The following is a 14,897-nucleotide window of genomic DNA, read 5'->3' as shown; positions in this document are numbered from 1 at the left end:
CTCAATGGCTTGGCACAGAGCTGGTCCATACTTCTGGTGCAGAGAGGACATTCAGATCTGGGTAAACATGGGAATTTCTAGGGCCACATAAGCATGCCCAGGACAAAGACATGCAAAGGACCAGGGAGGACCCTATACCTTTCCCAGAGGTATTCTCTACACTCATTGTATGGCTAAATTCTGGAGCGCACTGGTATAGGTCAATCTGAAAAGGGTGAAAAAGGTGTTTGTTGTTTTGGTATTCCTGGTTATGGAGGTCTGAAGTTGTATGTACCTCAGAAAAACATGTTCTTAAATCTAATCTGTTCTTATGGGTCCAAACCTATTTGTAAGTAGGACCTTCTGATCAGGTGACTTCAGTTAAGATGTATCCCATTTCAAACAGGATGGGTCTTTTTTTTTTTTTGGTCCTGTTTCCGGAGTGATGCAAATGTTCTAAAAATGATCATGGTGAAAAATATCCAACTATGTGATGATATTGTGAGCCATTGATTGTATAATAAGGGTCTTAATCCTTTTACTGGAGTACTTATAAGGGGAATAAAATTGAGAGAGAGTAAACTGCAGAAGCAAGAAAATGAAATCAATGAAACCTGGAAGAGAAGGAAAAGACCAGCAGCTGCTGCCATGTGCCTTGCCATGTGGCAGGTGAGCCAAGGATTGCCAGCAGCAGGACTTCAGGAAGAAAGCATTGCTTTGATGATGCCTTGATTTGAACATTTTTCTGGCCTCGAAACCATGAATGAATAAATTCCCTTTGCTTAAGCTGAAAAAAAAAAATTGAGCCCAAATTAGTGATAAATGCTTACAAAAAATAAGCATATAAAAAAAGTCCAAAAAAGAAAACTACAGACCAATCTCTCTAATGAATATAGATGCAAAAATCCTCAACAAAATTCTAGCAAATCGAATCCAGCAACACATTAAAAGAATTATACATCATGACCAAGTAGGATTCATCCCAGGTATGCAAGGATGGTTCAACATAAGAAAATCAATTAATGTAATACACCATATCAACAAATCAAAGCAGAAAAATCACATGATCATCTCAATTGATGCAGAGAAGGCATTTGACAAGATTCAACATCCTTTCCTGTTGAAAACACTTCAAAGGAAGGAATACAAGGGAACTTCCTTAAAATGATAAGGGGAATAGACGAAAAACCCACAGCTAATATCATCCTCAATGGGGGAAAAACTGAAATTTTTCCCCCTAAGATCAGGAACAAGACAAGGATGTCCATTATCACCACTGCTATTCAACATCATGCTGGAAGTTCTAGCCAGAGCAATTAGACAAGAAAAAGAAATACAAGGCATCAAAATTGGAAAGGAAGAAGTAAAACTATCACTGTTTGCAGATGATATGATACTATACGTCGAAAACCCTGAAAAATCCACAGCAAAACTACTAGAGCTAATAAACGAGTACAACAAAGTGGCAGGTTACAAGATCAACATTCAAAAATCTGTAGCATTTCTATACACTAGCAATGAACAAGCTGAGGGGGAAATCAAGAAACGAATTCCATTCACAATTGCAACTAAAAGAATAAAGTACTTAGGAATAAATTTAACTAAAGAGACAAAAGACCTATACAAAGAAAAGTACAAAAAACTGTTAAAAGAAATCACAGAAGACCTAAATAGATGGAAGGGCATACCGTGTTCATGGATTGGAAGACTAAATATAGTTGAGATGTCAATCCTACCTAAATTGATTTACAGATTCAGTGCAATACCAATCAAAATCCCAAGAACTTATTTTTCAGAAATAGGAAAACCAATAAGCAAATTTATCTGGAAGGGCAGGGTGCCCCGAATTGCTAAAAGTATCTTGAGGAAAAAAAACGAAGCTGGAGGTCTCAAGCTGCCGGACTTTAAGGCATATTATGAAGCCACAGTGGTCAAAACAGCATGGTATTGGCATAAAGATACATATATCGACCAATGGAATCGAATAGAGTGCTCAGATATAGACCCTCTATCTATGGACATTTGATCTTTGATAAGGCAGTCAAGCCAACTCACCTGGGACAGAACAGTCTCTTCAATAAATGGTGCCTAGAGAACTGGATATCCATATGCAAAAGAATGAAAGAGGACCCGTATCTCACACCCTATACAAGAGTTAACTCAAAATGGATCAAAGATCTAAACATCAGGTCTAAGACCATAAAACAGTTAGAGGAAAACATAGGGAGATATCTTATGAAACTTACAATTGGAGGCAGTTTTATGGACCTTAAACCTAAAGCAAGAGCACTGAAGAAAGAAATAAATAAATGGGAGCTCCTCAAAATTAAACACTTCTGTGCATCAAAGAACTTCATCAAGAAAGTAGAAAGACAGCCTACACAATGGGAGATAATATTTGGAAACGACATATCAGATAAAGGTCTAGTATCCAGAATTTATAAAGAGATTGTTCAACTCAACAACAAAAAGACAGCCAATCCAATTACAAAATGGGAAAAAGACTTGAACAGACACCTCTCAGAAGAGGAAATACAAATGGCCAAAAGGCACATGAAGAGATGCTCAATGTCCCTGGCCATTAGAGAAATGCAAATCAAAACCACAATGAGATATCATCTCACACCCACCATTATCAACAAAACAGAAAATGACAAGTGCTGGGGAGGATGCGGAGAAAGAGGCACACTTATCCACTGTTGGTGGGAATGTCAAATGGTGCAACCACTGTGGAAGGCAGTTTGGCGGTTCCTCAAAAAACTGAATATAGAATTGCCATTCGACCCAGCAATACCATTGCTAGGTATCTATTCAGAGGACTTAAGGGCAAAGACACAAACGGACATTTGCACACCAATGTTTATAGCAGCATTATTTACAATTGCAAAGAGATGGAAACAGCCAAAATGTCCATCAACAGACGAGTGGCTAAACAAACTGTGGTATATACATACGATGGAATATTATGCATCTTTAAGACAGAATAAACTTATGTAATAACATGTAATAACATGGTTGGGCCTAGAGAACATTATGTTGAGTGAGTCTAGCCAAAAACTAAAGGACAAATACTGTATGGTCCCACTGATGTGAACCGACATTCAAGAATAAACTTGGAATATGTCATTGGTAACAGAGACCAGCAGGAGTTAGAAACAGGGTAAGATAATGGGTAATTGGAGCTGAAGGGAAACAGACTGTGCAACAAGACTGGATACAAAAACTCAAAAATGGATAGCACAATACTACCTAATTGTAATGTAATTATGTTAAAACACTGAATGAAGCTGCATCTGAGCTATAGTTTTTTTTGTTTGTGTGTTTTTTATATATATTTTTTGTATTTTTTATTTTTATTTTTTTCTCTATATTATCATTTTATTTTTCTGTTGTCTTGCTATTTCTTTTTCTAAATCGATGCAAATGTACTAAGAAATGATGATCATACATCTATGTGATGATATTAAGAATTACTGATTGCATATGTAGAATGGAATGATTTCTAAATGTTGTGTTAGCTAATCTTTTTTTTTAATTAATAAAAAATAAATAAATAATAAGGGGAACAAATGTTAAAATAAATTCAGTTTGAAATGCTAGTGGTAAATGAAGGTGAGGGGTAAGGGGTATAGTATGTATAATCTTTTTTTTTTCTCTGTTATCGTTTTATTTCTTTTTCTGTTGTCTTTTTATTTCTTTTTCTAAATCGATGCAAATGTTCTAAGAAATGATGAATATGCAACTATGTGATGATATTAAGAATTACTGATTGTATATGTAGAATGGAATGATATCTTAATGTTTTGTTTGTTAATTTTTTTTTAATTAATAAAAAAAGTTAAAAAAAAAAAAAAGAAAGGATTCCCGGACTCAGGAATCACTGCTACATCTGCAGCTAGTGATAACACATCAAACTATAAGAAATGAAAGAGCATATTACATAGATATAGTAGCATCAGTTTAAATTATGGATCTTTAAATAAAAGGGTCAAGGTTTCCATAGCCATTATTAATTGTGAAGTAAATAGCTCGTCACTGCAGGTTAATTTGTTCTTTTCTAAGCATCTAGGTTTTTATATCAGTGATTGTAAACTAAGTTAATTGTCTTCCCTGATTTCATGTGCTTGAATTTTAGAAAAGATTCACATCAGCGTTGAATATCATGTTCCAAATAAGTTGAATACTGGGTTTACAGGGGCAACCCTTTAGGCCCCATGTAGGAAACATATATGAATAAAGGGCAAGGGCCTCTGAAACTTGAAGAGAGCATATCCTTCCAAGTTCCAGAAGACTATTGTTCTGTGGGAATTTTGCTTCTCATGGTAAGTCATGCATTTTTTAAAGTTATTTCAATTTCTTTACTGTGTAGATGAAACTAAATATGTCTACAGATCATGGATTTTTTTTTTACATTTTAATTTGTTAAAAAATAACAAGTCTACCAGTTCATGATTTGTTTAATCCAGTCAGTCAACTTTAAGACAGAATGATATTTAGATATTCTTTAGCCAGCTACAATTTAAGAATATTCAAACACCAAAACAATCTGGCTTCCTGAGAATTATTTTATTTGTGTCTTTCTTTTTTAATTAGAATTTTTATTGCAGTATGTTGAGCTATTGGTCACCAGAATGTTATTTATACCTCCATCAGCCATTCATTTTGTAACTTAAAAAAAAGAGAATGTAATCAGATTATATTTTTAAGATCTTTGAAAATATCTCTAGTTTCAAATGATGGACCTTTCTTGTGTACAAGACATGGTTGGATAGGGACCTAAACATGCATGACAGTAATTACTAATAAGCAGAGGTATAATGTTGGCTTAAGAGTGAGGATTAGGAGCCACATGACCCAAAAAACCCTATCTCTACTATTAACCATCTAAGACCTTTGAAAAAAATCTTAACCTTTCTGTGCCTCAGTTTCCTCTCCTGTAAAATAAATAATAACAGGAATTTACCTCAAAGAGCTGTTTGGAGGAATAAACGCATTAATACATTACATGTAAATCTCTTATAAGAGTGCTAGCATGCGGCCAGTATTAAGGGTATCATTATTATTACTATTACTCTCTGATTCTTTTCAGTTCACTGGTTCCAGTTCAGTTCAACAAGTACTGCAACTTGCAACTTGCTCTGAAGGTGACTAAGACACATACTTTTCCTCCAAAAGTTTATAGTAGGTGGGGAAGCAGAAAATAAACTGGTGGCTTTAATAAAATATGATATGTGTTTTGGACTATGCCAGGCTATTAACGGGGAAATAAGAGAAAAGGTACCTAATTCTCCCCTAAGAGTTGGAGAAGCCTTTTGGAAAATATTTTGCCTACACCAAATTTTGAAGGAGGAGCTAGACAGAAAAGGGAGGAGTTGGAGAGAACTACTTCCATCAGAGGGAACAGCATGAGCAAAGTCATGGAAACATTTAATAGAAAAGAATGTGAGGGGATCCACAGTGTTCACTATTACTAAAGCATATGCAGCATAAAGTTTGGGTAGGGAACGTTGAGAGATGAAGCTGCAGGGTCAATAAGGACCAGGTTGTCTTGTAGGCAGAGGAGAAACAATAGAATTTAAGGAGAGGAGTGTCCTGCTGAGATTTGCATTTTAAAAGAACACTCCAACAGTATTGTGAAGTTGGATTTATGGGGCTAGGATTGGGTTTGAGGAAACCACTTAGAAGGCTATTGCAACTGTCTAGGGAGAAATGATGAGGGCCTGGTGATAGGAGTGATAGTGGAGTATCTGAGGACATCTAACTACATGTGTCTGTCCTGTGTTTGAAGTCAGAAGTTCAGAGGAAAGACGCCAGAGAATTGGAATCATGAGTGTATACAATAGGAAAAAACTACTGGAATTAATGAAATCATCCAGAGAAACATGTAGAGTGAAAAGATCTGTGCAGATCTGTCAGCTGATACATATATATCTGATATAAATATATATATATTTATTTATAATTATATAAATAAATAATTTTTAACATTTTTGGCTGAGCAGTTGGTTGCAGACATCATGATACTTCACTTCTAGATACTTTAGCTTGTATTTCCTAAGAACATGGACATTCTCCTTCAAAATCACAATCACAGTCAGAAAATTTAACCTTGATATATAATCTAATATACAGTCCATATTCAAATGTTCCAACTGTTTCAATAATATTCTTTATAGTGGCTCCATCTTACCCTTACCCCCTCTACATTGCATTTAGCTTTCATGTCTCTTTAATCTTCTTTAACTCAGAACAATTCCTTAGGCCTTTTTTTCCTCCCAAACACCAACCACCCTATTATTAATACTTTGTGTTGTTGTGGTACATTTGTTACAATTGATGAACAAACATTTTTATAATTGTACTATTAACTATAGTCCATGGTTTAAGTTCATTGTTTGTGTTGTGTAGTTCCACAGTTTTAAATAAATTGTTATTCTACTACCACATATATAGCCAAAAATTTCTCCTTTAAACACATTCACATATATATATATTTATATAATTATATATATAAAATTCAGTATTGTTAATTACATTCATTATATTGTGCTACCATCACCATCATCCATTGCCTTTTTATATATTTATTTGCCTTTCTTGACTTTTATGTCCAGGCCAGTTGTTTCAGAGACTGTTTTTAGTTTGGGTTTTTCTGAGTGTTCCTTCATGATCCTCCTGCTTTCAGTGTTTTCCTCTTACCAGCTCACTTTCTACACTGTTATTGGAGTTATTTCATTAAAACAATAATATGATCTTACTATTTCCTTGCTTAAAAGTATGTGGAGGCTCCTTATCACTCACTGGACAAAATCCAAAACCCTTAGTATTCTGTTTAAAGCTTTTCACAATGCAGCCCAAATGGCCCTTTGCAGACTCATATCTCCTAGTTACTAGCAGTTTGTACTTCAGATATACAAAAAACCAAATACTGTCTAGTATTACCAGCCTTTCCCTTGTTCTGGGTATCCCACTCCAAGTCAATGTATACATAGCCTTCAAGATTCTATTACTTTATTTCCAGATACTTGTTTAATGCTTATAATCTAGGGTGCTGGGATACAATCCTGATAAAGATCAATATGGTCTTTGTTCTTAGGGAATTTCATCTCTTTTGTGCGTCTATTTTTCTTTTTTGCACGGGAAGGCACTGGGAAACGAACTCTATAGCACTTTATACATACATTTATTACATTGCATTGTAGGTTTTGTTTATGTATTAGTCACTCTGCTGGACTGCGAGATTTACAAAAGTAGAATACATTTTATTCATTTCTGCTTCCACAGCATTTAGAGCAGAGCAGGCACTGAACAGTGTTTCATTCAATTAATGAATGAAAAATAATTCCTGCTAAGTGTTAGCTAACAAGTGCTTTTTTAAAAATCCAATTAAATTCTGGTAAATCTCTTTATCAGGGAGGTTTTTAGTTCTTCTAATTATACTATACCTCCCATCATCAAAGGATTGTGCAAAACTGTTTTCTGACAGGAAGATGCAATAAGTATTACCATCAAATTGCAGGAGTTGGCACTGCTGCTTCTACTATAACTCCACCCAGGTAAACACACAAAGTCTCTAATTAAAAACAAACTAAACTAGGGTGCATGAGTGGTTCACCGGTAGAATGCTCACCTGCTATGCAGGAGATGCCACCCATGCACCCTCCAGAACACAAAACAACAAAACCCACAATCCATCCAGTGATATGAAATGTGCTTTCATCAAGGGTGCTTCCAAAGCTGTGGCAGCAATAGAAGTGACAGCCATATTTCAGTAGCATCTTTTTTTTAAAAAATATTTTTATTTATTTAAAAATATTTCATTAAAAAATTGTTTTTTTAAAAATATCTTCACACACATATAGTCCATCAAAGTATACAATCAGTGGCTCACAATATTATCACATAGTTATGAATTCATCACCATGATTATTTTTAGATAATTTGCATCACTCCAGAAAAATAAAAAGAAAAAACGAAAAAACTCATACATCCCATTCCCCTTGCCTCTCCCTCTCATTGGTTACTAGAATTTCAATCTACCCAATTTTCTTTTACCCCTTACCCTCCCATTATTTATTTATTTATTTATTGTCCTTATTGTTTTACTCATCTGTTTATACCCTGGATAAAACAGTGCCATCTTTCTGAAACACATTTGTATGGTCTTTACTCCCGCCCCCAACAGCCTTCAATCAATTAATCAATTTCCATTGCTAGGTCAATTAATTCCTTCTTGAATTAATTGAATTAATTAATTATTCAATTAATTGAATACTAACCCATAGTATTACTTTTGGTACATTTATTTGAGAGGTTGTGGGTTTACAGAACAATCATAAAATACAGGATTCCCATATCCCACTCTTGTATTTTTGTGATACACTTGTTACAACTAATGATAGCACCTTCTTATAATTGTACTATTAATTATAGTCTATGGTTTAACCTAGGGTTCAATGTTTGTGCTGTGCAGCTGTAGTACCACATATACACCTAACATTTCCCCCTTCATAGTTATTCTTATATTTTATGCTATACAGCATTGTTTTTCCTATTCCTGTCTTTCTCTAAAGAGATTTCAGCTATCTAAAGCCTCAACCAGCACAGAATCAGACACATAGTATTTACCGCACACTTTTAAATCGACGCCCTCACATAACATCGAACATATTGAGACCATCAAGTAGCACGGTAATACTTCCTTGAAAAGAAATGAACTTTTTCAAATTTTAATGTGCATAAGAAGCACTACAGGGATCTTATTAAAAATGGATATTCTGATTTAGTTGGCCTGGGTGGAGCCCATGTTAACAAGAGCCCCAATAATGCTGATGCTTGCTGATCGGTGGATCACACTTTCAGAAGCAAAGACGCAAAGGAATGTGCAAAGGAAGGCAAATGCTTTGTTTCAAACGTATTTTGCCAAGAGTTAACTGAATAGGAGAAATATGGTTAGGATAGATCCAGGCTGAGCACTTCTCCCCCAGCCTCAAACCTCCCCTTTCCCACTGCATCTTTCCTCCGAGTCCAGCCAACGTCTCCTTAAGCCTCCATAAACCGTAAGCACACAAGCAGGAACAGGCCCAGCTAAGGAAGGCGCGAGCCCAGGTATCAAGGGAAGAATCTCCCTGCACTTACTGTTCTTAGATGGAGTCCGGGCAGTGGCCTCTCCCACGCCACAAAGAAAAATTCAAAATTAAATCCTTGTCATGGAGGGACCAATCGTTGTCATGTTGTCTCCACAATTCCCCCTGTCGGTAGGGTAGCGTTAAAGCACGGCTTGTGATTGGCTAAGATAGCAAGAAGCTCCGGCCAATCAGAAATGAAGCGCTTCTGGTACGAATAAGGGTAAAATCCGAGGGAAGGAGGGAGGAAGCCGGAGCGGAAAAGAAGCATATCCATGTCCCTTAAGTTGTCTGTGGAAGCTTTTGTGTAATTGGGTGGAGCTTCTTCTGACCGCACCAATCGTTAACTCCTTTCTGTGGAGTCCCAACTATGAAGTTGAAAGTAGAGGTGAGGGAACAGCCAATGAAGATAAAAATGTGTATATCAGCCAATCGTCTTGCGGCGTTTTGTGTCTTTACCCAACAGGAAAATGTGTTTCATGCAGAAGGGCGTTACCCAGTCTCCAATGGGCGGGCGTCGGTGAAACGGGATAGCCAATGAATGCAAGACATCGGGTGACAGCTGCCCAATTGGAAGCGTCAGTGCTAGTACAGTTGGCAGCTAAAGCGCCGCCGCGGTCTGAGGAATGTCAACTATTCAACATGGAGGCGGAGGTCGATAAGCTGGAATTGATGGTGAGTGCAAAGAGGAGATCTACTGAGTGGTTCGTTTTTCCCCTTATTGCCTCGCAGGTGGGACGCAATTTGAGTCGCCGAAAGCTCTGGGCGGCGGAGGCTGAACGTGACTTGAGTTCGCTCCTCTTGTACCACCGCCTGGTCCTTTTTAACCGCCGCGGGGGAAGGAGTTACATCCGGGAAACTCGTGAGGGAAATGGCGGGAGATGGTGGGGTGCGGGGCCGTTGGCATTCCTTGTTCCCTGCCCGTATCTTTCCGTCCCTCTAGGAACTGCCGCTGGTGTAGGCACTGTTCTATGTATTTCCACCAAAAGATGTCGGCTAGAACGGTCCCTAAACGCCCCCAAGAAGGGGAAAGGTCCTTCACACTCCGAGAAAAGATAATGGAGAGCGGAGTGGGAATAAATCGGGGTGGGGGGGGTGGGGTGAGAAATCTGTTTAGGGCTGATCCGTTCATGCTCTCCAAGGCAGGCTGAGAAAGTCTGAGAAACGATGTTCGACTTGGCGTTCGTAACTTCCTAGCAGTGAAGGAATCCCCTGGACCCGTTTCTGTTTATCCCGGAGGTGGCAAGCCTTGAGTATGCGAGGAGTATGAACGGTGGGGATCTGGACCATGAGCTTCTAACGTGGAGTACGGTCGAAATGGGACCAGAAAGATACAGAGCTTTTGAGTTGCCTGGTTTCGTTCATCTGTGAAATTAGGTGACCGGAGCGAACTGGAAAGGACTCCGCCGCAGCTGGCGAGTTTGGCCCCCAGGCTGAGTAGCTTTCTAGTTCCCTTTTATGGATTCTTCTTTCACTTGTCCTCTTTATCCCCTCCCTCTCATCCCTAGATACTAGTTTGATCGCCCGCGCTTTTCTCTTCTCTTCTCATTTCCCTTGTTCGGTTTTCAGTCTTCCTTTTTCTCCTGCATAACAGTCTTTTGGATTAGGCTAACTTCCCTAAAAAACATGGAAATTGGAGGAAAGCATCCGTCTTTGAACTTCTGTCGTTTTTGTTAAAGAAAAAAACAAGATTAAGTAAAAGAGTCCGAAACTTCTTTCTTCTCCATTCGCAATCCGGGTTCACCCATAGCCCTCCCTCTCCCTACCCGGTTGCCTGGCATTACTCATTAAGTATCATTTGTGCCTAGGTCTTTCTGACCTCTGTCTTGGAAAGAACATGTGTTGATCCTGGAGGAAGCTTTAGTACCACTTTTACCCCCTTACTCCCCCCCCCGCCCCCGAAAATGTAAGGCCTTTGATATATCTTATTTTCTTATAATGTATTGGTGAATTGGAGTGCCTCTCATATGAAGATTTGATTTGAAGGTTTTCACTTCCACGTAACGTATTTTGAATTTTAACTTTGGTTGGGAATGGGGAGGAGGTTTGGGGACAGGACCGGAAAGAGAAATGGCAGGGAAGAAGAAAGAATTTTCGGCAGCGCTCCATACCTGTAGTAGTGAACTTTTGGTCTAAATTTTGTTATTTTTAACATTAACTGCCTTTTTTTTTTTTTTTTTTAACAAAAACAATGAACAGGGCGGTGCGATGGTGGCGCAGTGGCAGAATTCTCGCCTGCCATGCCGGAGACCCGGGTTCGGTTCTCGGTCCCTGCCCATGCAAAACAAATAAACAAGTGAAAAAACCAAAAACATGTTAAAGTGTTGTAGTTTGATTCCATCAATAAGCATAACTGTGAAGACTATCTTGTCATCTCCTATTCTCAATGTCTCCCTCCAAATAGATAATTCTACTTAATTTTAAGATGCTAAGTGATGCTAATAATGCTTTTTTTTAAAAAAAAAACTGTAGATTTTGAAATAATTTCAAATGCTAATTGTGTTTTTAACAGTTTTTTTTTCCTCAAGTTGATTATTTATTTTGAGGTAATAGTTAAGTTTTTTTCTGGCCTTTGCAATAGTCAGTATTCTCACAGAACTTCTTTACATGTAATAAATTTTGTTTTAAGAGAAAAACAGTTAAGTAAATACCTTGAAAAAATAGTTTTCAGAAAATTATGAGTTAGTCAGACTCAGACTTTTAGATGTTTGAACGATAACGTTTTTTATTGTTTTGGAAGAAAAGAAAAGAGAGGTATTTTCCTTAGAGTCACAGTCCAGGCAGCTGAACTGAACCATTTAAAGGGAGGTTGGTGAAAATAATGGAAATGTATTTTTGCATCAGTCACCATTATTAGTGAAGTATGAGCTCATTGTAGGATAGCCTTTATCATCTTAATTTTCTTCTCCTTCATTTGTTGACTGAGTGTTGTTTGTCTAGTGTCCTTAGTATGTGGTACTACTAGTGATTGTGCACAAAATCACAATGTGTAGATCATTGTGATACTGTGAAAATGTTTCCATTTCTTACATCTTACTTTTGAATGAATTCTACCAGTTAAAAGGTTAAAATGTTAATTGGCTTGAAACCCAGGAATCCTGACCCTTAAATCTCAGTTGTCTTCCTGATTATTATTTTCTCCTTTATTTTGCTAAGTTTGAGGGAAAGGGAATTGCTTTCCTCTTCTATTTGAGATATTTTAGGAATTGACTGAAATTTAAAAATTTTCTTCCTTAGTATTGGGTTAGGTATAGATAGTGACCTGTAAGACACATTGATTCACTGGAAATGTCATCACTTGTTGGAGTAGCCCTCAGTAACCTCTGGAGAAAGCCAACAGACTGTAAGTGATATTTAGTTTAGATTCCACAGAGATGAGTTGAGTATGTAGAAATTGAGAAACCTATTTTACTTTTCATCAATCAATTGCTGTCTAGAAGGAGCTAACTAATGAAACATATCTCAGCAGAGCAGAGATATTTTTTACAATTTTGCCTTGGTATCGTAACAGGTTTGTTAATACTAAACTTAACGTATTAGCAATATCTGTGTTAATTACTACTAAGGCTTATGACTTAGAAAAGTCCTTTCTATATCTGTATATGTATCTTTGTGTATTAATAGTAGATCAATCATCAAAAATGATATACCTGATATTTAAATCCTATTCTTTTTTTTAGCAATGATAAAATGGTTTTTAGGTTTTAGATGTCTTCTCTCCAAAATGGCAACCCTACTTTAAATTCTTTGTGCGCTGAAGCTTCAACTGATGCAAGATGCTTTTGTGTTCCTTTTCTACCTGTTACTGCTAACAAATGCTCTGACTTTATTGCACTACTGTACTTTACAGCTAGCAGTGCAATAGTATTGTCAAAGCATCTGAAAGCAGGATATACGTCAGAACTTTGATTCTTCCCTTACATCTTTCTTCAGTATATGTGAGTAATTTAACACAAACTTTGTTATTGAAACTTTAATTTTGTTACCAAAAGTATCTTTTTAGAAAAGTCATAATTTGAAGAAAAAACAATTACAATCTCACTACTATAATGCATTATGGAACAGATTGTGAGATTATTATTATTACTTTTATTCTTTTTTGCATTGTCAAGCAACGGGAAGATTACTTTTTACATCTAAAGTTATTATGGCTTGTCTAAACTAGTAGTACTTTGCTTCTTTTTGCAACAAATTTGGATAAATTTCAGCAGCCGTAAGTTTAATTGAATTTTGTGATGAATTGGTAAGTGAAAACAATTGTTGCTGTGTATTTGCTGGGATAACTTGCTTCAAATCTTAATTTGTATTAATTGTGTGTATTGTGTAGTAAAATCTTGAATTTAAAGTTAAAAATGCTTGTCTTAAAGTTCTTTTGTTGTAATTATGAGATATAAGTGTGAATCTATCACTTGTATTTGTTTGTAATCAGTTTTATTGAGATAATTTACATATAATAAATTTATTGAAGTGTACAATTTGGTGAGTTTTGACAAGTGTGTACAATTCCTTAACCACCACCACAACCAAGATAATAGAACATTTCCAGCACACCAAAGTTCCCTAGTGCCCTGTAGTTAGCCTCTTCCTCTGAAACCCCTTGGTAGCCACTGATCTGTAGTTTTGCCTTTTCTGAAATTTTGCGTAAATGAAATCATCCAGCATGCAGCCTTTTATGTCTAACTTCTTTCGCTTAGCATAATGTTTCTGAGATTCATCCACATTGTGTAGTTGACCATTTTTTATTGTTGAGTAGTATTCTATTGTACAGAGTATCACAAATTGCTTATCCATTCACTAGATTATGAATTTTGGGTTGTTTCCAAGTTTTGTCTGGATAAAGTTGCTGTGAACATTGGTATATAAGTCTTTGTGTGACTATGTTTTCATTTTGTCTTGGGTATATACTGAGGAGTGAGATGGCTGGATGGTGTCATAAATGTATGCTTGACCTCATAAGAACTGCTAAAATCTTTTCCAAAGTATTTGTACTATTTTGCTTTCCCAAATTTATATTCTGAGGTTCTAAATTCTCTACATCCTCACCAATACTTGGTATTATAAATCTTTTTAATGTTAGCTATTATAATAGGTGTGTAGTGGTATTTCATTGTAGTTTCAATTTGCATTTCCTTTGGGGCTAAGGATATTGAGCATCTTTTCATGTGCTTATTTATCATTGGTTAATCTTTTTTGGTAAAGTGTCTTAAAATCTATCTTCTTTTTTATTCTCTTATTGCTAAAGGGATACACATTTGTGGTAGAAAATTTAGAAAATCTAGCTCAAGGAAAAGAATAAAAGAAAAATCACATGTAATCACAAGCATCTGATAGTACAGTTTTACTGTAGAGTCTTTCAGTGTCTTTTTGTCTCAAAGAAAAGACCATTCTTGTTTTCCCCAGATATTAGTTTCAACCATATGCAGTTGCTATTTGGCCATTTTCAACCTAAATAAGTGACAGTTTCATCTAGTTCATTCTAAAATATTGCTACAATGGGATTATATGGTACTTATAATTAATTTTAATTAATTTTATTTACAAACACTACATATCCACCAAACATATACTCATTTTGAAGGACAGCTTTGCCGGATATAGAATTTTAAACTTGCCATCTTGATTGGGCTGGGGTCCTTGCTAAGGTTTTCATGTAGTATTTAGTGATCATAAAATACATTTAGTTTTTTAGAACAATTTATCTTTGATAGGGAATGTGGGACTTGTAATACTTTTTACAAGTTCCTCTTCTCATCACTTAATTTGTTCTATAGTAGACAAAAGTACCTCATACTT

At 36.3% G+C, this 14,897-nt stretch overlaps 2 protein-coding genes across 11 annotated transcripts in view; one reads left to right on the top strand and one right to left on the bottom strand.

Annotated features, from left to right (window-relative positions):
- Nucleotides 1-9,922, bottom strand: part of PRR11 (proline rich 11) — a 35,024-nt gene extending 25,102 nt beyond the window's left edge. Inside the window, exon 1 of the mRNA XM_077164969.1 lies at nt 9,118-9,922. The gene's annotated coding sequence lies outside the window, so the exon portion shown is untranslated. The remainder of the gene's footprint in view (nt 1-9,117) is intronic.
- TRIM37 (tripartite motif containing 37) overlaps nt 1-14,897 on the top strand; it is a 371,934-nt gene that overhangs the window by 50,799 nt on the left and 306,238 nt on the right. For all 10 annotated transcript variants that reach the window (XM_077164953.1, XM_077164952.1, XM_077164948.1 and 7 more), the window contains 3 exons: nt 4,115-4,301; nt 5,069-5,123; nt 9,571-9,779. In XM_077164953.1, coding sequence (XP_077021068.1) covers nt 9,642-9,779 — 138 coding nt within the window. In that variant the 5' untranslated portion in view covers nt 4,115-4,301; nt 5,069-5,123; nt 9,571-9,641. The remainder of the gene's footprint in view (nt 1-4,114; nt 4,302-5,068; nt 5,124-9,570; nt 9,780-14,897) is intronic.

This window comes from Tamandua tetradactyla, chromosome 6 (assembly GCF_023851605.1).
Source record: "Tamandua tetradactyla isolate mTamTet1 chromosome 6, mTamTet1.pri, whole genome shotgun sequence".
NCBI lineage: Eukaryota > Metazoa > Chordata > Mammalia > Pilosa > Myrmecophagidae > Tamandua > Tamandua tetradactyla.
Note: the sequence above shows the minus strand (reverse complement) of the source record. Positions and strands in the feature narration are given on the sequence as shown.